This window comes from Protopterus annectens, chromosome 11.part0 (genome assembly GCF_019279795.1).
Source record: "Protopterus annectens isolate FY-2018-M chromosome 11.part0, PAN1.0, whole genome shotgun sequence".
Lineage (NCBI taxonomy): Eukaryota > Metazoa > Chordata > Ceratodontiformes > Protopteridae > Protopterus > Protopterus annectens.
Genome location: NC_056745.1, coordinates 1,551,835,515 through 1,551,862,428, shown reverse-complemented (window position 1 = coordinate 1,551,862,428; position 26,914 = coordinate 1,551,835,515). Strand labels below are relative to the sequence as shown.

At 38.9% G+C, this 26,914-nt stretch overlaps 1 protein-coding gene across 1 annotated transcript in view; it reads right to left on the bottom strand.

Moving 5' to 3' along the window:
- Positions 1-26,914, bottom strand: part of ASB13 (ankyrin repeat and SOCS box containing 13) — a 519,678-nt gene that overhangs the window by 64,234 nt on the left and 428,530 nt on the right. The window contains exons 4-5 of the mRNA XM_044088825.1: positions 26,675-26,809; positions 24,528-24,719 (exon numbers count right to left, since the gene is read on the bottom strand). Of these exons, the coding sequence (XP_043944760.1) occupies positions 24,528-24,719; positions 26,675-26,809 (327 nt within the window). The remainder of the gene's footprint in view (positions 1-24,527; positions 24,720-26,674; positions 26,810-26,914) is intronic.

Below are 26,914 nucleotides of genomic sequence, written 5' to 3'. Positions count from 1 at the left end.
CCACAGGAAGGAGAACCAAATCTGACGAGGCCAGTTAGGTGCAATAAGGATGACTTTGCTCTTCAACCTGGCCACTTTCTGCAAGAATTTCGGAATTAGAGAAATTAGTAGGTAAGCATAAAGCAGACAGAGGAGCCAGTCATGAAGTACAGAATCCCTCTGTGACTCCTCCTGAGGAGGGATTATGGCAAAGTACCTGCTGCATTTGTTGTTTAGGGAGAAACAAGTAAGGCTGGCCCTCTTGGCAGAAAATAATTTCTGCCACTTTCCTGTTGAGAGACCACTCGTGAGGTGGAAGAATGGACCTGTTCAATTTGTCTACTATCATGTTGGTTTTCCCAGAACGTGCGCTGCTAAGAGAAAGCGGTTGGATGAGATCACCCAGTGCCACAAACTGAGTGCTTCTCGACATAAGGAGTATGATCTGTTCCCTCCTTGTGTTTGTTGATATGCCAAACTACTGACGTATTGTCCAGTTGAATAGCAACTGTCCCTGAAGGGAGAGCATCCTGAAAGGCATGCAATGCTAAACAATGCTCCATCTCTAGGACACTGATATGCAAGTTGGCCTTTTCGGGGGACCAAGTGCCTTGGAATGTTCTCTCCAGAAAGTGCACACCCCAACCGATCCAGGAAGCATCTGTAGTCACTATGGCTGTGGGCTGAGGGAGAATGATGGGATGACCTTGTAGAACTTGCTCTGAAAGAATCCATCACCAAAGATATCTCTTGCATGCTTGAGTGATCACCACCACCATAGATATCTCTTGCATTCCTGAGTGATCCTTATTTATGTTGACATGCACTAGTAAAGAATGGATCACTGTGTTGCTAGCATCCGCTGAATAATTCTCATTTGAAACCTTGCTTGAGGAACTAGAATTATGGCAGCTGACACTGATCCCAAAGCTTGGAGTATCAACCGAGCTGAAACTCTGGTACTGCAAATTATTCTCTTGACCTGGAATCTTATAATGTGCACTCTTGATACAGGAAAAGAAGCTGTCACAGTTGTTGTATTGAAAACTGCTCTTATGAATTCCAAACTTTGAGATGGTTGTAGATGAGACTTTTAATTTATTATTATCCCCAGATGAGAACAAATCTGAAGTACCTGATCTAGTGCTAGTTAGTAGAAGCCTGGTCTGGGCAGTAATATGCCAGTCATCTAGATATGGAAACACCCAAATTCCCTGTAGTCTCAAGTGAGCTCCCACTACTGTTATGCATTTGGTGGTCACCCTGGGGGCTGTGGTGAGTCCAAAGGGCAGTGCTCTGAACTGTTAGTGATTGGCTCCCAGCCAGAAGTGCAAATACCTTCTAGATTGTCTGTTCATCTTTATGTGATAGTATGCATCCTGAAGGTCTATCGAACACATCCAGTTGCCCGTGCCCAAGAAGGGTAGCGCCGCTCATCTCTCTACACTTAAAAGACAAGTAGGCGGGGTGGTTCATTTAAGCAGGTTCGTTTAAGATGCTTTATTGCATAGAAACACATCAGGATGGATAGCAGCATCAGTAAATAAAAAACTGATCATCAGACAGAGCTTATCAACAGCTTAAGACAAAATGGCAGCTAGGCTTGTACAAGCCCTTGGATAGCTTCTTAAAGAGACAAATGCACATTGATCTACATCCTCCCTCTTAAAAAGATTGCCCTTTTATCAAATAACATTGCAGATAAACATGCATCAATATAGACATTTACAAACAAACACAACGTTCATGTCCAAGTTGCCGTGTACTTGGAACATGGTCTGGAGATGCGACCTAACAATTAGGACTTGGTTAAGCAATAGGGATACCCTTTGGTGAACGGGAACACTGGACAACTCACTCTGAGATAGAGTCTTTCTCACAGGCTATATATATGCTGTGGTACAGGTTCAGACACCAGTATCAAATTCTTTCAACTCCACCAGAATTCTGCTCCTTGTGATTTTACAATGCACGGTCTTGGCTCTGGACAGATAATTTTCACAACACCAATCCCATCATAACCTTTGCACTTTTGCATCCTTACTCCTTCTCCCTCTCGTAATGGATTGAGAGGTTTGTTTGTTGGTATTATTGTAATAGGACTTCTGGGTTATGTGCTTCTTCAGCAGATTTGCTTTCACTGACCTGTTGCTCTTGATACATGGAACCAACAATTGACTGCTGATGGGTAATGTGGTTCTGGTTTGTCTTGACAGAAGTCTCTGAGCAGGTGAACCAAGATGTTTACCATGAGGAATATTTCGACATTCAAGAGATTTAGGAAAATAACACTATTGTCTCATATTGACTACTCTAGCAATTGCTTTGCACTTTGAACTGCACGTTCTGCCAAACAATTTGACTGACGACACTCTGGGCTACTCGAGACAAAAGTCCCATTCTTCTGCAAATCTTTTGAACAGTTGGCTTGTAAATTGTGTGCCACTGTTAGAAATAACTTGGTGTGGAGTCATCCCTGGCAGTCCACACTTGTGCTTCAACTGAACTGGCTCTTTCTGTTGATGTGGCTTTGTATTATTACACACAGAACAAGATGAACGTACTCACTCAATATCTTGTGACACAGAAGACCAAAATACTAGTCCTTTCACCCTTCTTTTGGTAGACTCTGCTCTTGGGTGACCTCAATGTAAAATAGTAATCTACTTTTGTTGCAAAGCCTTTGGAACAATAATTTTAGGACCTTTCATGTTGATACCATTGTCTGACAAAATCTCATCTCTGTATGGAAAATAAGGTTGCACTTCTGGAGGCAAACTAGACTGCTTTGATGGCCATCCTGCTTTGAAGACGTGGTTGAGCTTCTGTAAAACTGGATCTGTGGCTGTATGATCTCTGAGCTCATAAAGATGTGTGGAAGAAAAATTTCTCACTTCCTTGACTTCAAACTCAAATCTCTCATTCTCATGCTGTTCAGTGGTACTTCTGGGTGATCTGGATAAGGTGTCAGCAAGACAAAAAAGTTTGCAAAAGTATCAGTCTTGTCTACAAGAAAGGCAATCTCAATATCATGCGTTGCAATCTGGCTGGGGCTGTATGCATAGGCTTTCTCAAAATAGTGACTAGAGGCTGGTGATCTGTTCCATTCTGGATAGGTCTACCATACACATAATCATGGAACTTGGAACATACAAACACAATTGCCAAAAGCTCTTTATCTGAGCATACTGCATTTCAGCTTGGGTAACAGTTCTGGACACATAAGCAATTGGTTGACCCTCTTGTAGAATGACTGCACCAAGACCAAATTCTGAAGCATCACATGAAACAGTAACTGGCTTGTGAATGTCACCGTATTAGAGTAGGTGGACTGGCAATTTTGTTTCAGGACATGAAATGCTCTCTGGTGCTGTTCTAACCAAGATCAAGATACATCTTTACGTGTTAGCTCTCTGAGTGGTACTGATATGTGACTCAAATCTGGAATAAACTTGCCTAGGTAGTTGACCATGCCAAGAAAACGCTGCATGGCTTGAACACTGTCTGGAGCTGGCATCTCAAGAATGGCTGTTTGCTTAGAAGGGTCTAGCTGTAGGTCTGAACTGGTGAATAAATGACTAATGTAAATGACTTCTCGTAGCCTGAATTTGCATTTCTGTGGACTGAGCTTAAGATTCATTTGATGTGCCCTTTCCAGAACTGTTCTGAGGTTTCTGTCATGCTCAGCTTCACCATTACCTCCTACTACTATGTCATCTACTATAATAGCACATGGATACCCAGAAATATTTGCTCCATTGCACGTTGAAAGACTTAACTTACAGAATTTATCCCAAATGGCATTCTCAGAAATCTGTACCTTCCAAAAGGAGTACTGAAAGTAGTGAGTAATAAAGATCTCTTGCCAAGCAAAATTTGCCAAAATGAACTCTTTGCATCTAAGACTTGAAAAAACAGTGGCATTTATCATGACAGCTGCAACGTCTTAGACTGTGCACATTGGATGATGAGGTCTCAAGTGCCTTGTTCAAATCTCATGGGTCAATACATATTCTGATGTCATCTGAGCTTTTCTTATGAGGCACCTCCATGGAAGATACCCATTCTGTCGGTTCACTGACTGGACAGATCACACCTTGTTGCACCATTTATTCTAGTTCGGCTTTAACTCTAGTCTGCATGGCAATTGGAACTTTTCTGGCTGGCCTGACAACTGGACTGAAATTGGGGTCTAACTTCATGGAGTATACAATTGGAAACTTGCCTAGTTGTCTTCAAAAAGATCAGCATAAGTAGAAAAAATATGCTGGGCGAACTTAGAGTAGTGGTCTTTTAAGCTAACATGGCGAACTTCCCTGTTAAATGAAAGCAGTCCTGTTTCAGAGAGTCTCTGAGGTCTAATAATGAGTGGATCTGCCTCTTGACCACATAAATAAGGCGCACCTTCTACCAGCAGAGTAACATGAAAGAATTACTGAGCCTTCTGTCCGGATCTCTTCACCACCATAAGCAACAAGCTCTGCACACTTTGTCAAATCAAGCCTTTCACCAGCACATACTGTAGCAAATGTTTCTGCAGACATAACATTGCACTTTGAGCCAGTATCAGCCTTGAGCTCTATGGGTTTGCCATTTACCAGAATAGTTCAAAATACTTCATTCTTGGTCCTTAAATCAACTGCATTGACTATTTCACTAAGCACTGACACGCCATCAACATAAAAAGACTGAAGTTCTGACCCATGACTCTCCCAGCTCTCTAACTGATCAAGTCTTTTCTTGAAATGTTCCCTTTCAGTGAAAGTGTGCACACATTCTTTTGATTTACAAAATCTTTTGAAATGATTCCATTTATTACATTTGTGGCATTGCTGACTAAAAGCTAAGCATGTCTCTCTTTTAGATTCATGACATCTACCACAGTTAAGACAATTAACAATGAAATTAGGTTGGGGCTCATGCTTTGAGTTTGCTGACTCACTCTTATGCTTCACTGAGGCTGTGTGATTCCAGAGGCTGCATTAACTGCCACGTGCCTGGGCCTGTCTTCTTTAACCACGTGTTGTATACTATCACAATGTGAGGCTTAAAAGTTACTGGAAACATCTTTTTTCATTTGTAAGCATATTCGTGTGCGTTTTTGTGAGCTCATATCTGACAAATCTCAATGGCCTTATTCAAAGTTAAATCACTATCACAAAGCAAAATCTTTCTCACAGCATCATCTTTAATACCACACACAAGTCTGTCCTTTATCAACTCATCCCTTAAATCACCAAAATCTGCACATTTTAGCTTTATTTCTCAAGTTGGTTATATATGCAGCAAAAGTTTCACCTGGCTTTTGATCTCTTGTGTAAAATAAGTTCCTCTCCATTATGTAATGTTGGTCTGGGGGTTACCCGTTTCTCTAAATTTACATTTTAAGCTCCCAGGGGTCCTCCCTTGACTCAGCCTGTACAACAATGAGATGGTTTTCCTCCTCTCCAGTAAACATAGCAGGTGCATACACAAATGAACATTCCCTTTCTATGGCTTCTGACCCAGCTAAATTAAGTAGAATAAATGCTTTTGTACAGTCATCTTTATCAGGAAATGCAGCCTGTATGAAAATGTCATACTCTTGCTCAAACACTGTCCAGTTCTCTGCAATATTATTATCAAACAGTAGTGGACCCAGTTTTCAAAATCCATCTGCCATGCCAACAAAATACGTTTGTGTTTGTGCATACACTGAAAATATCCCCCTTTTGCAATTATACATGAACAAATTGCTTTATAAACTTGTAATATCATTCAAATGCACAATAATTTCTTCAAAACACTGTACTTGGCAAAATATGCTCTGAAATGTCTGCATTCTGCAAAATAACTTTACTCTAAGACTGCACAAACATCCAAACACTTCATAAACTTCTGATAACTCGGATAGCCTCAGTAAATACAAAAAATGCAATAATTTCTCTTTATTTTATTTGTTTTATGCAATTTGGACTTCATTTCATTTCATTGGAGTTCATTTCAAACATTTTCTGTAGTAATTAGAGTATTTCTAGCAATATCAGACATTTAGACTTATTTTAATACAGTTTTGAGCATTCTGTATGCTGAGCTTCATATTTAGTGAATAAGAAATAGTTTGAGCAGTTTTTAACCTGAGAAATTCATTTCTGACCTGTTTTGCGAATCATATATACTGAAAAGGACAGTCCACTCATCTATATTCCACCAATTATAACCGGATGCCTCTTGAAGTTAGTTAAAGTAGAGAAAGTGGAGTTTTTCCTGGCCATTAGATATGCTGCTTCTGACATGTCGCTCATCTCTCTACACTTAAAAGACAAGCAGACGGGGTGGTTTGTTTAAGATGCTTTACTGCATAGAAACACATAAGGATGGATAGCAGCATCAGTAGATATAAACAAACTGATCATCAGACAGAGCTTATACACATACATGTTTACATCTCAACAGCTTACTACAAAATGGCAGTTAGGCTGGCACGTGCTCAGTATTTATACACTTGTGCAAGCCCTTGAATAGCTTTCTTAGAGAGACATATGCACATTGTTCTACAGATATAATGGACTGAATCATGACTATCCAAAACTCTTGTCTATTGAACTGACTTGTTCAAGTTGCTGAGATATAAAATTGGTCTCCAGTCCCCCATTTTCTTTGACACTCTTTTTATCTAGCAGCTTTTATATTTGTACTGCTGCTTCTTTCTGACTGGATGGAACAGCGGGAATTTTACATAGAGTTGGAGATGGAAGGGAAAACGGTATTATATAACCTCTGGAAATAATCCTCTGCACCCAAGTATCTTTTATGTCTAGCCAGGCTCTCTGGTGCAGGGATAGTTAACCCCAGATTGCCTCCACAGGGGGACAATCAGGCCTCCTCGCAGGAGTGCTGGGAGGGTCTCTCAGAGAAAGAATCTCTGGACCCTCTGGTTTTGCAGGTCTCCTCTGCCACAAGGGAGTCTTCGCCCATTAGAGTCCCCCTCCCTCTGCCCCTAGGGGAACCTTCTCCACATGTGTCCTGGAAAGGACCCTGGGACTTCTTGAACCCATCTTCCAACCACGTCGTTGATTCCTGGAAAATTATCTTTGAGGGGTAGAATAACATATGCCCACTGCAGAGAGAGTTTTTCCATTTTTTCACACCTGGATAATGTGTCCTTCACTTTGGGGCCAAACAAAGAAGTGCCATCAAAGAGAGCATTGACGAACGAGAACTTGAGGCTCTGCAAAAATCACATAAGCGAATCCAGGCATGCCTCCTAATGGATATGCCTGAACCCGCGAGGGTCCTTTGACAGTATGTGAAATAAGCCTCGTGGATGAATTTGAGATGGATTGGAGGGTAGTCAACTGAGAGGCCACAGATGATTGGACCTCAGCAGAAATGGTCCCTGAAGGGGAACTTGACAGTTCTTTGATCAAGTCCCTTTACAACCTAGTAAAATGTGCCAAATAGTTCAGAGATCTAAGAGCAAATGTTGCTGAAGCACAGACATGCTTCCCAAACCTGTCCATCGCTCTAGACTCCCTGTTAGCGGGAGGAACAGGGAACTCTGTTCAGCAAGTTCCTTCGTGGTGGCCGCCACCATAACCATGGCATCCACAGGCACCCTCCTTACCTCAAAATTCCTTTTCCTCAGATGGATCCAGAAGCCTGTCTGGCCTCTTAAGTATTGGCTCAACTGAGTCAGGCTCTTTCCATGCCCGCCAAAAGACAAAATCAATGAGTTCGTCTGTGGCCAGAGTAACCTAGGAGGCAGACAGACCAGCTCCAAAAGGCTTCCAGAAATACTGACTCTTCCAGTGAAAGGTTGCTGAGGGTCCAACCACATCTCTGTTTCAGGATCTCTAGGAAGTCTCCAAATGAGACTCCTTCTGGAGGTGATTGTGGAGACCCTTCACCCTCATCAAAGTCCGTATCCCAGTGACTGACTCTTGTGGACAATCCAAGTGCGTTCTCTTGCACTTTCTCTTCTTAGTTACTTCCTTGGTGGGGGGTTCCGGGGAAGTGTCAGAAGAGACTATGAAACCCTGCTGGGTAGTCTGCAAGACAGAATGCCCGAAAGAATGAGGAAACTCCGGCACAGAGAGATGGTGGAGTGGTCAAAGCACAGGCCTCCTGACTCGAAGTGGTAAGAGCCGGTAACACCTCCATCTGGATCTGTGCAGACAGAAACTTCATCATCAGATCCACATCATCTTCAGTCAAACTCCTGAATGAACAAGACAAGGTCAGGGAAGGTGACTTTGTATGGCACCTTTCCATAAAGGGGGAAGGGAGCCTGGAAGGCACCAGATCAACAAAGGGAGAATGCTGGGTCCTTGTCAAAACAATCGGATCTGCAGCAGTCCAATCTGAATGTTTCTTGATTGGATCCGAGGATGCAGGATCCATTAACCTCTTTCATCACATCTCAGGTGGAAGAGGTTTGAGAACTCCTTGATTCCGATTTAGACCTCTTCCTGGAAGACTCGGAAGACGGAGCTGAGAAAGTGGATGAAATCAGAGACTTCCACTCCTTAGACTTTGGGTTGCGGGACTGAGCACCAGTGATACCTTCACCAAAGGAAGAAGGTAGTAAGCCTTTCAGAATCAGCTTATTTTTTCTGTCCACAAGTGGTCTGGGATTAAAATCACAACAGATAGAGCAATCCTCCTGCAGGCATTGGGGACCTAGGCAATAACCTCAGAGTGTATGGGAATCGGAAACAGGCAACTTGTGCCCATACTTCAAACATTTTTTTAAAGTCGGAAGTACCCTTCTCAGCCATTACTAAGATAAAAACAAAGCATGATATAAGAACAGTACGAGTTTTTTTTTTTTTTTTTTACCAACAATGGTACTTAAGGAATACACAAGTGTGTAAAGACAGTGAAAGTAGGAAAAAGCTACCAACAATGGTAAGGAAGTAGTACGTTAACGTACAAGAGTAAGGAATAATAAGAAAAGAAATACACTGGAAATATTACGTTTTTTTTAAGAAAAAAAATGTCACTTTCCTGCTTAAATAACAACTGAAACTCGAGAGCTACAGATGACCATGTCTTATATGAAAGGTGGCAAACGAGATCTGGGGTATGTTACAGGTTGCTGCATCATGGGTAATGGAGAAGCTTGAGAGCTTTTTGGTTACCACGATCTCCATTAACGGCCGTCTCAGATCAGAGCTCAATAGTTGAGGACAGAATGAAAATTGTCATCAGATCATGTGTCATCCTGTTAGAATGGCATTTTTTCTCAAAAGCTGAAAGCTGCAGAAAAATATTGAGTGCTTTAATGATTATAAATGTCTAGTCTGTACACCTTCATGCATCAAAATACAGTTATAATGCAATTAATATTGTTATCAAGGCTGATAGGCAGGATCTAATTTTACATTAAGATACAGATCAGGATTAGCAGTCTCATAATTATACAGCAATTTAGCTGATCAGCTGATGGCTAAGCTATAAGATAGTGAAAATTCTTATCCCACTAAGTTCCGGAATGTTCTGAAAAAAGGAGGAATCTTCTCCATTGATTCTAGGGTTCTTATAAAAAAAAAAAAAAAACTTTTCAAGCAGTTAAACAATTGACTTCATATCCCTGTCATTGGAGATGTAGGCCTCACCAATGGATGGATAAATCCCAGGATGCTAAAGACAGACTCTCCAGCTTCAAAACAACTTTAACATCTAGGAGAAACAGCACAGCACACATATTTAACATAGCTGGTTAAGGCATAAACTGTACTCAGCAAGTTTTTCTGCCATTGCATTAAGGAAGGAAGGAATTGCTAGGGAAACTCACGTTCTTTAGACAGGATAATCTATATTTTAACTACGTCGACAATATGGTTTAGGTACCCAAATCACAAAGGCAGCTAGAGCTTTTTGAAGTTCCCACTACAATAACTAATGTTGCCACAGGATTTAGAAAGAGCAGGCTAAATATCTTGGATAGCAATGAAAGAAGCCTAAACAATAACATTAATGACTTGCTATACATTCATTTTATAAACTGTAAAGATACAGCCATAAAATACAAAATATGATCTGGGCCTAACAGACCTACAGTTATATATGTAATCAGCTTTGCATATTATAATTTCAGATCTTAAGAAACTGGTAGTGGGGTCTCAGTTTTCACCAGCTAATCTAATTTTAAATTACACTTTATATGTTGCTGGAATGCCATGGTGAATCACACTCTTTCCAACAGAACCAAGTCTCTAGGAGGCTTTTACCAATGAACTGCCCTTAACTCTAAAACAGAATATTTAGTACAACTCCTTACTTGGGTCACAGGTTATCTCGAGGTAAATTTCTTGGCATCCACGTCTTGAATACATACTAAGCAGGTTATGATCAGCAAGCCGATGATAATCGTCTATGCTTCACCAAGATGGATGTTGGACTTAGTGATTCCCGCTCACAATGGCTCATAATTAATCTCACAATCTCCTGTATCAACAAGCTTCTTCTAAAAACAAATCTTATATTACAAGCCTAGTAAGTCCTATGAAAATGTTAATGATGTGCTTGAAAGTTATGACTTTTTTGGACTCAAGTCTTTAACAGCATTTCTCAACAGGCTAACAAAGTCTGTACGTTCTCCTCTGGATTAGTCAGTGGCTTTCAGAATTTTTTTTGGTTATTAATTTGGTCACATAACAGCAACTCCAGTTTACACATTTATTTATTTATTTTTCATTTGTTGACTGGGATAGTCCACCTCAGTATCCATCCCTTTTCAATGGAGACCCAGGGACAAAAGCTCCACAAAAATAACAGTAAAGTCGAACACAAATTTAAAACAATGAACAGGAAAAACTGTTATCTCTAGAAAAATATAAATACCATAAGTACATTTCTATTACAAATCTTAAAACATAAGTCAATTAAATACAGAAGTAATAAAAAAATTCAAGGATAGTGAGGGGAGTTCAAGGGGATATATGCACATACCAACTCAAAATCACAAAAACTAAAAACCAGAAGTAAGCCCCAAATCCAGGAGCCGGCAGGGCAAAGCTAATCACAATGGTGTAATCCAAGGCACAATCCAATATACAGTCACTAAGAAGTTACAGAGACCGGATGAACACCAGAAACACTTTATTCAGCTATAACAGCATGCCGTTAATAGAAGCATGTATGGTGAGAATGCGGTACAGTGAAGATCGGAAAATTTGCCTTTTCCTCACTGTAGTGTGATATCAAAGTTGGTATATATAATTAGCGGGGGGCATGGGGGGTGCAGCCCCCCAGAAAAGCGAGTTCTATTAACGGCCTTTTCGATTATAGAGCCATTCAATTAACGGCTTTTTCAATGCCGTAATATAGACCCACATATAGGAGTATTTGTTCAGTTTTCTTATACAACTCTGATGAGGCTAAGCTTAAGTTGATTTTGTCAGAAAAATATGGTTGGAATTTGTACAGCAGAAAAAGGTTAGGAAAGAAAAACAAGAAGACTTCAAGAGAAAGCTATTGAAAATATATATATCAGATTTTTACTAGAATCTTATTCTTTGTCTTTTACTACTATTATTTTTGTATAGCATTTTTATACGTTTATATGCTTTCATAATGTATATGCATATACAGGTAGAGAGATGTATTAGTTTATGTATTTAACATGGTTTAGGGTTTTAGTTTTTTAACATACGGATTTAACATATATACAGAATGAGCAATGCTATGTGATTGGTTGAATTTGATTGCACCCTCTACTTAAACCATAATCAGTTGTTTGTTGACTATGTCTGAAGAAGCAGTAGTTATAATGCAAATGCGCTCACATTAAAGAATTTTTTAATTGTGTTCCGTATCAGTTTTTAACCTCTACATCGCTTTGACTAAACTATATATATTTTATGTATTTTCCTGTTTTATGGACCAAGTTATTTGTCATCTGTGTTGCTATTTTTCTATTTTGGATTTACTTTGACTTTTTGCGGCCAGGTGGAGTGATGGTTGAAGGTGGTCTTTTAGAGATTGAACTCGATTATCTTCCAGCTCAAGATGCAAATTCCATGTTTCTCAAGGAGAATTTCAGTAACTGTTTAAAGAGTCGTGGTAATCCTTTACTCATGAGAAAAAGACTGATTTCCGAGGATAAGCCTGCAACTGATAATAGCTTTGACTATCTGCAATTGATACAAAGTATACATACCTTAGAGTGTGATTTCTTTAAATTAAAATATTTACAAACAAAGGTTCACCTAGAAGCATGTCTTGAGTATAACGTGGTTCGACAAGGATTGAGAATTTTGAAAATGCTTACTATGGTTCTAAATATCCCCAGCTGTTAGCCAAATGGCAATACTTCAATTTAGAACTCAGCAACAATTATTTAAGTTTACTCATTGATTTTCCCATACCGGAAGAGACTTTACTTGCAGACAAAATTGGAGTGGCACAGCAACAACTATACAAGGCGTTTCTAGACGATTTAGTTGATGAGAAAATAAGTGGGCTTATTGAGTCTGCCACGCTCTTTGAAATAAAACTTTTATGAGCTAAAGCTAAAAAACTGGAGAGAGACAGGAGGGACTTTTGGCCACGTTTTTGTGTGGCCAAGAGTTAGAGATGTGAGTAATACAGCAGTTAATAACAATGATAATGTTGAGGCTACAGTGGTTAACCAGACTCATATTGACAGTCCATCAGTCAATACAACGAATCCCAATACAGACCCTGAGAATACACATTCACTCAGATCCATGGACATGGAAGCTAGAAAGAAGACCAAAGCAGGGGGAGCTGCTCCTGTCACATCCAGTTCTACCAATACTGCGGCTCACAGGGATCCTGTGATTAACAACATATCTACTGGCAGGAATCAAGGAACTGCAGATCATCCACAGGTTTTTCATCTTTTTCCCATCACACTGCAAGGACGTTCAGAGCAACATGGCCAAGAACAAGGAATCGGTCGCAAAGAAGGGGGAGTCTGAAACGGAAGTTTCAACAAGAAACAGTGAACACACAAAACTTGAAGAAAATGTGGCAACAGAAGACCACAGCTTAATATGGAATACTTCATCTAAGATTTTGTCTGCTGGTGAGTTATCTCTTCTTAACAAAGGCCTTTCATTCATACCCATGCAGAACTCTTATGTAACCAATTCCATTACTGATATTGAAATTTAAGGGTGATAATGTTTCCAATTGCTCGAATGTTTTCAAAAAACCTAGCACTTTGCAACTACCGAATCACCCTTAGAAGCATTCTGTCAAATGTGTGAGAAGGATTTTTACAGCATCTAGTCAAAGAAGGGATACTAATCTCAACGCGAATGAGAGAGAAGCATTAGCGTTATTAAAAAAAGATTAAACTGTTGTTATTAAACCGTCCGACAAAGGTGGGCCTGTGGTTGTCATGGATAGTACTTTTTATATTAACTCTATGACAAATATGTTAAGCAATACGACTGCTTATAAGTTGGTTGATAAAACTGCAACTGATAAAATGATTTTGAGAGTATATGATTTGTTATATGACTCCCTGTTATGTAATGTTATTATGTTAGAACTGTTTAAATATTTTGTTGTAGACAAACCAATTATTCCTATACTGCCTGGACTTCCTAAAGTTCACAAAAACATCCCACACAGCCATTTCAACCCATTGTATCAGGTAGGGGTTGGTGCACCGAGCCACTTTCTATTTATATAGATAAATGTTTAAGACCTGTTCTTGATTATAACAGTCATATTCTGAAATCCTCTAAACAGTTTTTGCAAGAGTTATATATGTTTACAGAACAGGAACACAGTCCGCAAAGAAGGCGTTTTGTTGGTTTCGATGGACGTTTGTTCACTGTTTACTGTTATACCCAACGACGTAGGTATAGAAATAGTACGGGAATATTTATTACAACATAGGTCACATGAACATCTTAATACTGATTTGATTTGTTTCTTATTAGAAACTGTCCTTGAGAACATTTTCATGTTTAACCATCAGCTATATTTGCAAACTGAAGGTGAAGCCATGGGCACTTCTATGGTGAACAGTTACATGAATTTAGTCATGGCCCAGTGGAAGAATAAGACTTTTTTAGATATGGATATAAGCCGACATGTAGTTTTTTTTATAGTAGATTACTTCTTTTTATTGTGGGATGGCACTGAAATTGAGTTACAACTATTTATTGAATACATAAATACAAGTACTCCTTTTTTAAAGTTTGATGTGACTGCAGCACATGATGAAGTTAGTTTTTTAGATGTTAAGATATTTAGGAAACCATGTGGATTACTCAGCACTACTCTTTATCGTAAGGAATGTACACAAAATTTATTGCAGAGGAGAAGTATGCATCCTGGACATGTTTTTAAAAATGTAGTAAAAGGACAGTGTATAAGAATATCTAGGTTTAGCCCTGAACATGCAATATTTGAGGCTGATTTAAACGCCCTAAAAGGTAGGATTTTTTGAGAGAGGCTACAAGACACAAGAGGTTGACAGTGTTTTTGAGGATGTTAGTCATTTATGTACTACTGCAGCTAAACCATATTTTTCAAGGGGCAATGGTAATGCAGTTAATAGGACCAGTGGACCAAATCATATTCGTATTCCTATGTATAATAGCAGTAACATGAATGAATTTACAGTCACAGTCAAAAAGTAATGGTTTATACTCACAAGTAATAATGAAATAAGGAGCACTGTTGGTGACCATCCAGGGTTTTCAATTAAAAATAAAAAATCTCCGAAAAATGTGTTATGCTATCAGGATGCTAAGAAGGTTGAATCCTTCAGTACACCATTTACTACAACACCATGTAACAACTGTAGATTTTGCATCTTAATTGATCCATCGGGCACATTTTTACATCCAGACACAGGAGAGAAATTTACTTTTAAGGTTAAAGCAGATAAGTCTACTGACTTAGTATATTTAGCAGTATGCCAGCTTTGTTACTGTTTTTATGTGGGCAAAACTAATCGGCTTTTCAGGGACCATATTAGAGAGCATGTCTATGACATTTCGTGAGGTTCCATAAATAACACTCTAGCTAAATATATTTCTCAATGTGGTATAACATACAGTTTTAAATTTATGGTTATACAAAAAATCTTTTCTAACAGAGAGGGCGATATAGAGAACCTGACTGAGGCTCATGAACCCAGATGTATGTTGTGGCTAAAGGCCGATACAGGCCGGGGTTTAAATGAAAAAATATCTTTAACGCCTTTTTTAAAATCCAGATCTTTGCATAGGTGAACGATTTTTTTTTTTATATATATATTTTCTTATACATACTGGCTTTATATAGATATATATATGTTGTTGTGTCTTTTGGCTTTTCCCGGTTAGGGGTTGCCACAGCGGAACTCCGGTCCGCTAATGATTGGCAGTAGATTTTTATGTGCAGAGTTGCTAGCCCTGACGCACAACCTTCAACGAAGGTACGCCTATTCACGCATGTCTCCACGCAGAAGACGCTCTAGCTGAGAATCGAACCGGACAACGTCTTACTGTGAGGCGACAACGCTACCGCAGAACCACCACCGCAGTACTTTATATATATATATATATATATATATATATATATATATATATATATATATATACACACATATATATTTACACACATATATATATATATATCAGATTTTTACTAGAATCTTATTGTTTGTCTTTTATTATTTTTGTAGAACATTTTTTATACATTTATATGCTTTGTAATATATATGCATATACAGATAAAGAGATATATTTATGTATTTAACATGGTTTAGGGTTTTAGTTTAACATATATGGATTTAACATATATAGAATGAGTACTGCTATGTGATTGGCTGAATTTGATTGTACCCTGTATTTAAACTATAATCAGCTGTTTGTTGACTATGTCTAAAGAAGTAGTAGTTATACTGCCAATGCGCTCACATTAAAGAATTTTTTAATTGTGTTTCGTATCAGTTTCTACAGTTTTTAACCTCTACATCACGTTAACTCAGCTATATATATTTTATGTATTTTGCTGTTTTATAGACTTTGTTATTTGTCATCTGCGCTGCTATTTTTGTATTTTGGATGAGATTGTTTGTTCTGTAACCTCTTACAACTTTACTAGGTTTGGGGCAAAGCAGATAAACATCAAGTCATCTGCATACTGTACTATACCACCCTCTTTGGCCTTACTGTGGAGATTACTTTTATGAAAAAGTTAAACATTAGAGGCTATAAGGCACAGTCTTGTGGAACACTGGCTAGGATTGTCAGAAAAGGTGAGAAATCTTGTTACCGGACAGCTTACTGTCTGATAAGTAACTTTAGAATCAAGAGACAGTTGAGTGACTAAAGTCTAATGAAGAGAGTTCTTTTAGGAGTCTTTGGTAGGAAACCGTGTCAAATTCCTTGAATAGTTCAAGGGAGAGAGAGAAAACTACTTTACCTGCAACCTGCATTCCTGATGATGTTGTCGGCAATGATAAAGTTAAATAAAGCTTTTGTGATATGGTGTGAATTGGTTCTGTGTTGTATCTTTTACAGGATATTATTTTCAGTGAGATATTTGTATGTGAATGCATTTGTCCAATGTTTTGATAGGAGTGGATAATATAGCTATATTGGCCTGCTGTATTAGAAATTTATAGAGGATCCCCCTTTATGTAGGGGCATAATGAACTTCTCCCAAAGGATTGGGATTTGTTTTTCTTTGATAGGGTAGTTAATCAGAATAAATACTGATTTGACCAATGTATCAGCTGCAGTTCTAATATATTCAGCTTGAAGTCTGTGGCTACGGTGGTTAGTTTCAGATTTTGAAGATGTTTCCTGATTACTGAAGTTGGACAGTATAACAGGTGACTGTAACCGATAGCTTTTTTTTTAAGTTCTGTAAGGACAGAGAGAGAGAGATGGGCAGCTGGACTTGAAAAAAGACGGTACTGTTTGTAAGAAATGAATGTTAAACTGGGTGAAATGCTATCTTTGTTGTTATTTGCAGCATAAGAGGATGTGGTGGCCTGCCCAGGATAAAGAAAATTATCTACCAATATCCAGAATGTTTTGGGATTATTTTGATGTTTACATTAGAGGTTGGTGTAACAAGACTGTCTGTTTGATTTCATTTGTTGGTTAGAGCTGTTGCTGAGCTTTCACCAGAGTAATCATATTCCAGGTGTCACTCGAACCTTGTATTTCTAGCCCATCCATCCTAATTACGCATTTCATTAATTCTTTGGTTGCACAATAACAGAAGGCGGGGGGGGTTAGCCACATTAAATAATTCCTTCTATTCCCAGAAACTTCAGTGTGTTGTAAATACAAACAGCCTCTAGCACGTAAAAAAATATATGAACTTTATACAGCATTTAGCGAAAGCAGTCATAAGGTGTATTATTCCACCATCACTCCTCCAGATCACAATCTAAAAAGCCAATTCCAGTGGCCATTTTGTTTTTTGCTTGAGAGTTAAAGATGCTGAACAGGTATATCAAGAATGTGCATGCATGTAATGTTCCGACATTACATTATATGGCTCACATGATGACATATCAGAATTCTTTTCTGAGTGAGACTGAAAGACTATACAAAACTTTCCAAAATCAGATGAGCAAGACAAACTATAGAAGCTCAGTGTCACAGCCTGACAGATCTGGTGTCAAAATCCTTAAACTATACACAAGATACAGTTGAAGCTTTGTCCGGTCAGTCATGGTCATTAGAAGATACTTTTGGCTCAGGTCTGAGACATAATCTAAATCTATGAAATGCAAATTACTTGAAGTACCAGTTATCCAGAATTTGGTATTTGTTAGCAAAATTGATGGCATTATTATTGACTTGACGTGAAAATAAACTATAAAGTCATCTTTTAAGGAACTGTACCATGCCCCCACTCCTTGGTTCCAGCAGAACTACCCAAGTACTAGCACATTTTATACAAAGGGTATGTCTGTCCGGAAACCTTGTTGCCACACACAGTACACGGGAAAACAGTCTCCATCTGCTTCAATGTCAGGAAAGAAGAAGAAATAGCAACAAAGATCTTCAAAGTGACTAGAAATTTAGTACTCCAGTGAGGCCATTTCCAGGGGCATTTCGCTACATGGTAAGCACTAAACAGAGACAAATTTTTCTAAAAATGTCCCACGGTTATACAGTAGAAGGTCTACGTAGCATTATCGCCTCATAGCAAGAGGTTCTCCGGTTTGATTCTCAGCTGAAGTGCCTTCTGTGTGGAGTCTGCATGTCCTCCCTGTGTTCGTATGGGTTTCCTCTGGGTGGTTTCCTCCCACATTACAAAGACATGCGCCTGGAGCGTTTCTCCCCGGGCCTCCACTGAAAAATGGCTTTGTTCCAAGTCAGACTTTCCCAGTTGACAAATGTTAAATAAATAAATAATGCAATGCAGCTTTTATTCCATTTCTTTCTCCTGTTGCATGAATCGACAGAGAATCTGCTAATAATTTTGTCTGATACATCGTCTTATAAGAAAGGCATACACAGAGTGCACAAAGTCAAAGAAGAAAAGACTACTAGAAACGGCGGTGTCTCATCCCCACAAACGATGACACAGTAAGAGCAGTACTAGATTTTCTAGATGCTATACAAAGAATTTCTGGATGCTAACACTGAAATCACTTCTGCCTTTCATAAAGAAAAGGCTCTGCATGACAACAGTAGACAAAGAGTACATAACTGCATGCCCTAATATGATTAGCTTTAATATTTGCACATCTCAGGAAACAGAACATAACCTAGCATAGCATATCTGTCTAATATTCAAAAGTCAGATGCTGTCCTTGTGGATTACATTAAGTTAAAAATTAAATTCATAATGCCTCATCTTCACTGATGTATATATGAACTATCATAGATTCTGCCCAGAAGAAAGCATTTCTTCCAAACAGTATAATTTAGAAATTTAAAATGAGATAGCAGATTTCTGTCTACAGCAGGCCCTTACAGACAGGCAGCACCTGAAGTCCCTGGACTACATGTTTTCTTGCATTCTACTTGTTCCTTTTGCAAAGCTGCATATGACAACACTTCAAGGGCCTCTCAGAAATACTGGAAACAAGCATCAGATTCTCTAGAGACAATGATTGTTTTTCCCCCAGTCTGTAAAGAAGGAATTTCAGTGTTGGGTGGATCTAAAAATTATATCCAGTGCCATGTCCTTTTAATCCTCTGTTAGTGACTCAGCAGCTGTCAAGTGGCTCTTTAGGCTAGCTGGACAGCCCACTTCAATGGTCTTTACATATAAAGCCACTTGAATGTGAAGGAAAGGTCTTTGTACATCAACCTGAAAGAGATGAGAACGGTGTATAGACCCTTAAAAGCTTATCAAGAAACCTTCATTGTGGGTCACCTTTAAATTAATACAGGCAACACCATAATTATGTGACACCTCTACAACCCATTTATGTGAAACAACTACAAGCAAAGGGGTCCACCTCTTCCCAGAACTGAGAAGAGATGCTTTTAATATAGCATTAGGATTTTCAGTACAGTCTATACCTCTTGCATATCCTAGGCCTGAAAATCAGCTAGCAAACTCCCTCAACAGACATATCAACAGAGAGAATGGAAGCTACCCACATATTTTTCAGACACACAAATGTGGGTTATACCACAGATGGACTTGTTTACGACACACCTGTACAATCCAATGCAAATCTTTTGATGCCTGCTTCTTCATGAGACAGTTGGGGAAAAAAGGTGCTTTATCATGCCATTGAACACAAACCATAGCATATGTCTTCCTTCCATTCTCTCCTGTTTCAGAAAGTACTTTGTAAAGCAACAGCAGTTCACATTACAAAATACAGATCATGTTTACTCAACCTGGTTGAGATGTTTGAAAGAAGTACTAAAGCCATGCATAAGGAGCATACAGTCTACACTGCTTACCTAGACCTTGCCAAGCCTTTGACACTATTCTCCACGCTCTCCTAACTCAACATTAACTCATACATAGTTTACTGGATTGGTAACTGGTTGTCTGATAGATCTCATACTGTTAAGATCGGGAGTGTTTGCTCTAGACAGAAAATCATCAGTAGCAGTATCTCACAAGGCTCTGGCCTGGTTCACTTCCTCTTTGGTATACATTTCTGTGAAATAAACGCTGGCTATGGCTAACCAAGTTGTTGATGACTGCAAACTGGGGTGGTAATCAATCCAATTCTGATGCTCAAATTCTCCAGCAAGGGCTGGGTCAAACAAACTCTTAGTGCATTAATCATTGGCTCATCCTCAACACCAAGAAAGCAAAGACAGTAGACAGTTGCTCAGGTGGCAGTACAGACATAATTTGGGAAAGACCTGCAGCCAGTAGCCATGGGGCCAGATGGTGTATTTTTGAGAAGGATATCCCATATTTGGCAGCAGTGAGAAAAGAACAATAACAAAGAGCCTTGTAAAAGCTCCCAGTATGCAATGTAAGTCAACCCAATGGAGCTGTTCACAGAGTAAAGATACCTGTTACCCTGTCTAGAAAAAAAGGAAGTAAATGGAACATAAGTCTTGGAGTGACTATGGACGGCCCAGGCCAAACTAAGGAGTGGATAAATACCTCTAAAAAACAAGCTTTGTGCCCATGTAACACAGAGATGCCCAGCAAAGGAAGAGATCATTCAGTGGAGAGGACACAACCAGGTCCCAAGAACCCAAGGTAGAGTCAAGTTCACAAAATGAGGTAAAGCTGGAGAGTAAGGGAGAACCACAGATAGAGAGTATGAGCGAACCATACAGTAAATGTGATGCTTAAAAATACATGAGCAGTAAAAACAAGATCCTTGGAACACATTGAGAGAAAGGGAAGGAATAGTGAAGAACCTCAGAAGGGGACATGGGGCTTCAGGAAAAATGAAGGCTGAGGAAAACTACTCAGAAAACTGGGGAGAATTACCTTTTCTTGGGATTCAGATGTCCTGGATCTCCCATGACTGGGGAAAACGTAATACCCTCTACCTCTCAGGAACCAGAGGAAGAGGGGGATCCCAGTATGTCTAACCTTTAGTCAGGTTGACCACACTTTACAAGAGCCCAATGGGAAGATGAGAGCTTAAGCCCATCCATCCACAACCCCTTTTTCCCCATTTCTGCACATGGGGTCAGGTTGTTATGTCGACACTGAATAATCTAGAGCCAATGTTCACACTGCTGGGTGGCTAACACAAAACAATTCCATATTAGTGGGAGGCGCTACTTCCAATAAATTCCCATCAGCTTACCTCTATTTTGAACTTCAGGCTGCTCTTTTGTATAGGGTAGCTAATGAGAGAGGAGAGACCATTTGAGAGATACTGATACTTAAGTCATTTAGACAAATGATTAAGAAAATGGCTCAAAGTCATGTTTTCAAGGGGGGGGGGGGTATCTGAGGCTGGACAAAACTTAAAGTCGTGGACAGTTTATACCCATAACTGAAGTTCCATTTTAGGAGACTGCAATGGATATATAGTGGGACTGCTGGTCAGGTTCAGCTGCAGATACCAGTACATGCTAATGGTGCTGAACAATGCTAACCAGGTCCCAAAGCTATTCCTCTTAGAAAAGATAATTTCAGAGCAATCACTAGGTTTTACTGTTTTCTCAGGCAAGAATACTTAAAGGAATTTTTCAAACCAGGGAGCACAGTTTATGTCAAAAGTTACACTTTTGTCAGACTTTTGGGATTGAATAATTACCAGAATCAGTACATCATTCCCAAATGGATGTGTCAGTGGAACAGTTTAATGGAACCTTGAAACCAGTGTTGGAAAAAGTAACAGAGAAAGATGGTAAGGACTGGACCCAACTACTCCTTATTTAATGGTCTCAGCCTGAAGGGTTCAAGCTTACATAATGTTTAGCCATTTTGAGTTACTACATGACAGGAGACTCAAAGATTTTTTTAGATATAATGAAAGAAATATGGGAAGAAGAAAGCACGCATTTTGTAGGGTATTATGCAAACCCTTCAGGGGGGAGACTGAAGGCTGCATTGTTGATTGTACAACATCAAATGGAATTGGCTCAAGCAAGCTGACTGTGTGCAACAAGACTACCTGTTTTAGGTAGGAGATCAAGTCGCAGTAAGCATCATACATTGAAATCCCAGGGAGAAGGGCAGTCTAATGCCCTCAAGTACCAGAAGCTCAAAAACAAGCTGTGAAAGAAGAGATCAAAACAAAGAGGAAAAGTAGGGGTTACTGAAGAATACACTAGTGACTTGGATAGCGCTTTGTTTTCTTTCAAAAACTGGATGGCACGATCTATTTCTACAATAATTCCAAAAAGCTTAATATTTTGAAATTCAATAGCTACAGTATGTCTACGGTGAATAAGTCGGTGGAAGGGCTGGGGAAGGGTACATTTTTGACTACCCTAGACCTCACAAAAGAGAACTGGTAAACCCTCTCAACTAATGTAGCTACAGAGAAGACGCTATTCTCCACGGATGGTGGACAGTTCCAGAATACACTTTTAAAGTTTGGCCTCCAAGACCCGCAGCCACATTTCACAGGCTGATAGAAAGAGTATCAAAATCTTAACAAGCTTAAGTTGCAACCTATCTGGAGGATGCAGTCATCCATTCAGACAATTGGAATTCCCATCTCCTCAAGGTGCTGATATTGCTTAGCTCGCTGAAACAGGCAGAGCTTACAATTAACACCCCTAAATGTAAACTAGGGACAACAGACATGCGATACATCTGACATGTAATACAAAGAGCCTCAAAATGAAAAAGGAGAAACTGTTAGGGACGGTTCTGACTTTCAAACCAAAAACCAAGTAAGGGTCTTTTGAGGGAGGAAAGATACCACTGGAAATCTACTCCAAAGTTTGCCTCTACAGAAAAACTGCAAAAGTAAGTCAGGTGGAGTACTCTGACAAAGGAGGCTTTCCAAAAGGTCAAGTAATGCCTTTGTGCTGAGCTGGACCAGGTGCTTCCCGACTCCTTCTAACCCTTTATCATCCACATGGATGTCAGAGAGGTTTATTATTATTCATTTATTTATTTATTATTTTGGCTACTGCTAAATGCTCTTAACCCTTAATGAACTACTTACATACAGTCCTGTATCTTCTCTTACTGTTTCTCACCGTAATTTGTTTGGCCATGTGTAGTTTAGCACTGTACAAGAAACCACTATTAAACACATGGATTTACGGTCCCCAGCCAACCAGATATGTGCATTTTCCATTCCTTAGTTGGCATTAGCAAAGATCCAATGCTACTGTGGGCAAAATAAAGCAAATACCAGGCACTGAAGGAATTCTGGGCAGTAAACTACACCGACGTGATGGGGAGAAAAATAACTATGGGATGGGGTTAACTACACTGAATAAATCAATGTCCTTTACTTTACGGACTACGATATCTTACATACAATTATTTGTTTTTTTCAGAACTGAACCAATAGTGAACAATGAGTGAAAGTGGAATCCAAATACACTCCGGGAGATGCTCTTGATCAGACAAATAGAAAAAAATGGACCAGCTAGAAGAGTAAATACCCTTCCTAAAAAATCATAATTAAACCCAATAAATCTGGAACCTGCAAAAAGGCAAACTCTAGAGTTCAGAAGAAAATGAGACATTTAGTCCTCTAAACAAGAAAATGTAGCTATTACATAAATTAGTACTACATATTGTACAATTCAGTACTTTCATTACGAATGTCACAAAAGGACTAAATAGGACAGTATAATCTTCTATGGATTACAGGAACTGTTAAACAGTATGCTTTGCCAACATTTTTTGGAACTCTAGGTGCAATGTTAGCATTTATAACCAAGGGGGTAGGTTGGCAGAAAGACTGCAGGGTTATTAAGAAGGTGGTATTCTAAACCAGATGTTATTGAGGAACACTGAGGCATTGGTTTATGAATGACTGTGTCTTGACTGTTCAAAGCAGGTGTAAAAAGAGAGTTGTCAGCACAAAAACAGAGATGTCATAAACATCCTACAAATTACTGTTAAAACCTCATGTGTAGTCATATCTCCACCTATGGGGGTTACAGCGCTGTAAACGTACAATGTATAAGTAATTCAGAAAAAGACAGCCACACTTTTAATAATTTAGAGGCTACATCAAAAGTCCTACAAAGACATACCACAAGTCCTTAACAGGTGGAGGATACAATGAGAGACTGGAAATGACAGTTCACTGCACACCTCAAACTGTAAACATTTGTTCTGACAAAAAAACAAAAAGAGTACCAATACAACATGATATGGTGTGAATATGTAAGAAAGCATACTTAAGAAGTGAGAGAATACTAGGTGGGTAAGTGTTTAAAACATCATCATACTGCAAGTTACTGGACCAAAAATGATGCTGGGATTTAAGTCATGAGAAAGAAATTGCAATCTCCATGCAAAAAAATATAGGCTAGAGAATAAATGCAATAAATTAATGCAGACAGACTAAGACAAATAATTCCTTATCAGCCTTCAAAATCTGAGGGTTCTAAACTATACTTGCATGTCAAAATAGCCAAAAAAGTTATCAATAACAATTTTTTTCTACAGAGCAGCCAGAATAAGGTATCATTGTAAGTAAAACTTGCCCATTCGATTAATATTTATACTATCAGTATGATACAAAATATACATACTCTCATAATGCTCTAAACACTTTCCAGTTGGTGAGGTGGGCCAGGTGTAGTCAGATGGCTTTTTTCCTCGGTTGTCACTAGCATAGATGTTCCCTCCAAACTCCATCAAGAGCTCCACTAGATTCACATTCCCCGCCTTGGCAGCATGGTGAAATGCAGTTTCATGAAGTTTTGCAGCATTCACATTTGCTCCTAATATAAGAGAACATATAAGGAATATAATTTATTTTCAGTTATACTCTCGCTATAGCAAAATTCAACTTCACACCGTCTCTTCAAAAAAAGTTTGCATATAACCTTCAGATCTTTCCAACAATTCTGATTCTAGATTACAAAGAAGGCTTTTTATTAACGTGTCCCACATGACAGAGCAACAGAACTGCAAACTGGTATTTTTACTAAGAATCAGTTTTTCGTCTGTATATAACTCAAGTGTGTGTGTGTGTGTGTGTGTGTGTGTGTGTGTGTGTGTGTGTGTGTGTGTGTGTGTGTGTGTGTGTGTGAAAAGACTGTGCAATGCTTTAATGCCATTCCATTTTTATGGGCAGAATACAGTAACAATGTTTCCTTTGCAAAACATGTGATTCAGAACACAGCAATAAAAAAGAAACTGAGCAGCATAAAGATGTACCTACAAACAAATCTGTAACTGTTGGTCTGACTAGAAGTTTTATCTGATAGAGCTTTAGGACCTCTATATGTCCTTATTTTGGGAAACCTTCTCAGTAGACTATTTTGGGCCTAAATTGTGGGAGTCCCTCCCACCTGAAATTAAAGACGCATCCTCTTGTTTCAAGTACCGTTCTCTACTAAACTCACATTTAGTTAATCAAGTAGAATGCAGTCTTAAATTTTCTCCACTCTAACTCAGTCACCAAATCCTTTACTCATTTTCACATCTCTAATTTATTTTAACTTCTGAAACATTCTGAAACTTTTGTACATATTGTAGATTAGCACATTTGTTATAATATGTATCCTAAGTATTACTCTACCATTGTACTGTTTCATTGTCACTTTTGTATTATTTTACTCCTCTAGTGTGTACGTCTAGTCAGTTTTTGACACCAGGCTGACTGATATTGGTCAGAATTGATCAGTGCAATACCTGATAAACGGATTCAAATAAACATTTAAAATGGCCCCTCTCGGTAAGTTTACAGTGGGTGCCAACCTTGTTTTCAAGCACATTAATGATCAGCACTCGTTTGTGCGATCACACATGTGACCTACTTCGTTCTGTCCCAGAAGATCGAGACTGCAGTATACTGGGGATTCTTCTTTTCCCCAAGAGGCAGCAAACAAGTTCAAAGTTGGTAAATATAAATATTAGGGGTGTGGGTGGGTCTTTATTATGCTTTAGTGATGACAGCACAAAAAGTCCAAAACATAGCATGTCTACAAGCTAGTAAGGTTTGGCTTTATTGGCATGAATGCACCCCTAAGACTTAAAAAGTAAAAAGTCATGAGCATTCAGAAGCCATGTAGCTGAAACAGTAGTATGTCTTTAAAGGGTCATAAGCACAGATCCCATGGGCCCAACTTTGTGATAAGGTATTACACAGTGAAGATTTTCGCTTGGCTAAGTCTTTTCTTGTAGTTTTTACTGAATGGCTTGCCTGTGTAACCTTTTTACCCCTTTGATTGGATTTAGTTACTGAATAAGTGCTATGGCAAACGTGAAGCTGCATGCATCCTTATGTGAAAAATGTATGAAACAGAGCAAGAAATGTAGAGCAGAGCAGATGGACAAGGGGGAGGGACAGTGTGGTGTTTTGCTTCTAAACTATAAGGTCAGTTCAGACTTAGTGATGAAAACATGGGCCAAATGTTAAGTCAGCTGGATTGCAAAAAACTGCACTTGTGTTGTTGTTGTTAAGGTATGGTTTTGTCTGTAGACAGACCAGCCTGTAACCTTGGTTTGCAAACATAGATCAGTTTTGAGTAAACTGCAACTTCTTTCCATGTCATGCATGCCATATTTTGTTTTTTACTACATGAATATATCAAACCAATTGGCAAATAACACACACAAGTTTCTAATGCATCCATATAACCTTGCTTCCACATTAATCACAGTAATAAGAGTATAATGCTTGTTAAAATGTAAAACAGAATACTGAAAATAACACACACAGAAGCCATACCTGCATTGAGTAACAGTTTGGCACAGTCAACGTGTTCTGTAGCACAGGCTACATGCAGTGGGGTTCCAAAATGACAGTCATGAGCTTCAAGGTTAGCACCTGCAGCTATCATAATCCGGACACACTCAGCTTTACCTTTATTGTGACAAAAAAATCAGGATGTAAAACATTCAAAAATAACTGACATATTACCTATCAAATGCACTACCCACACTTACAAATTCCCTAACTTTTAATGCA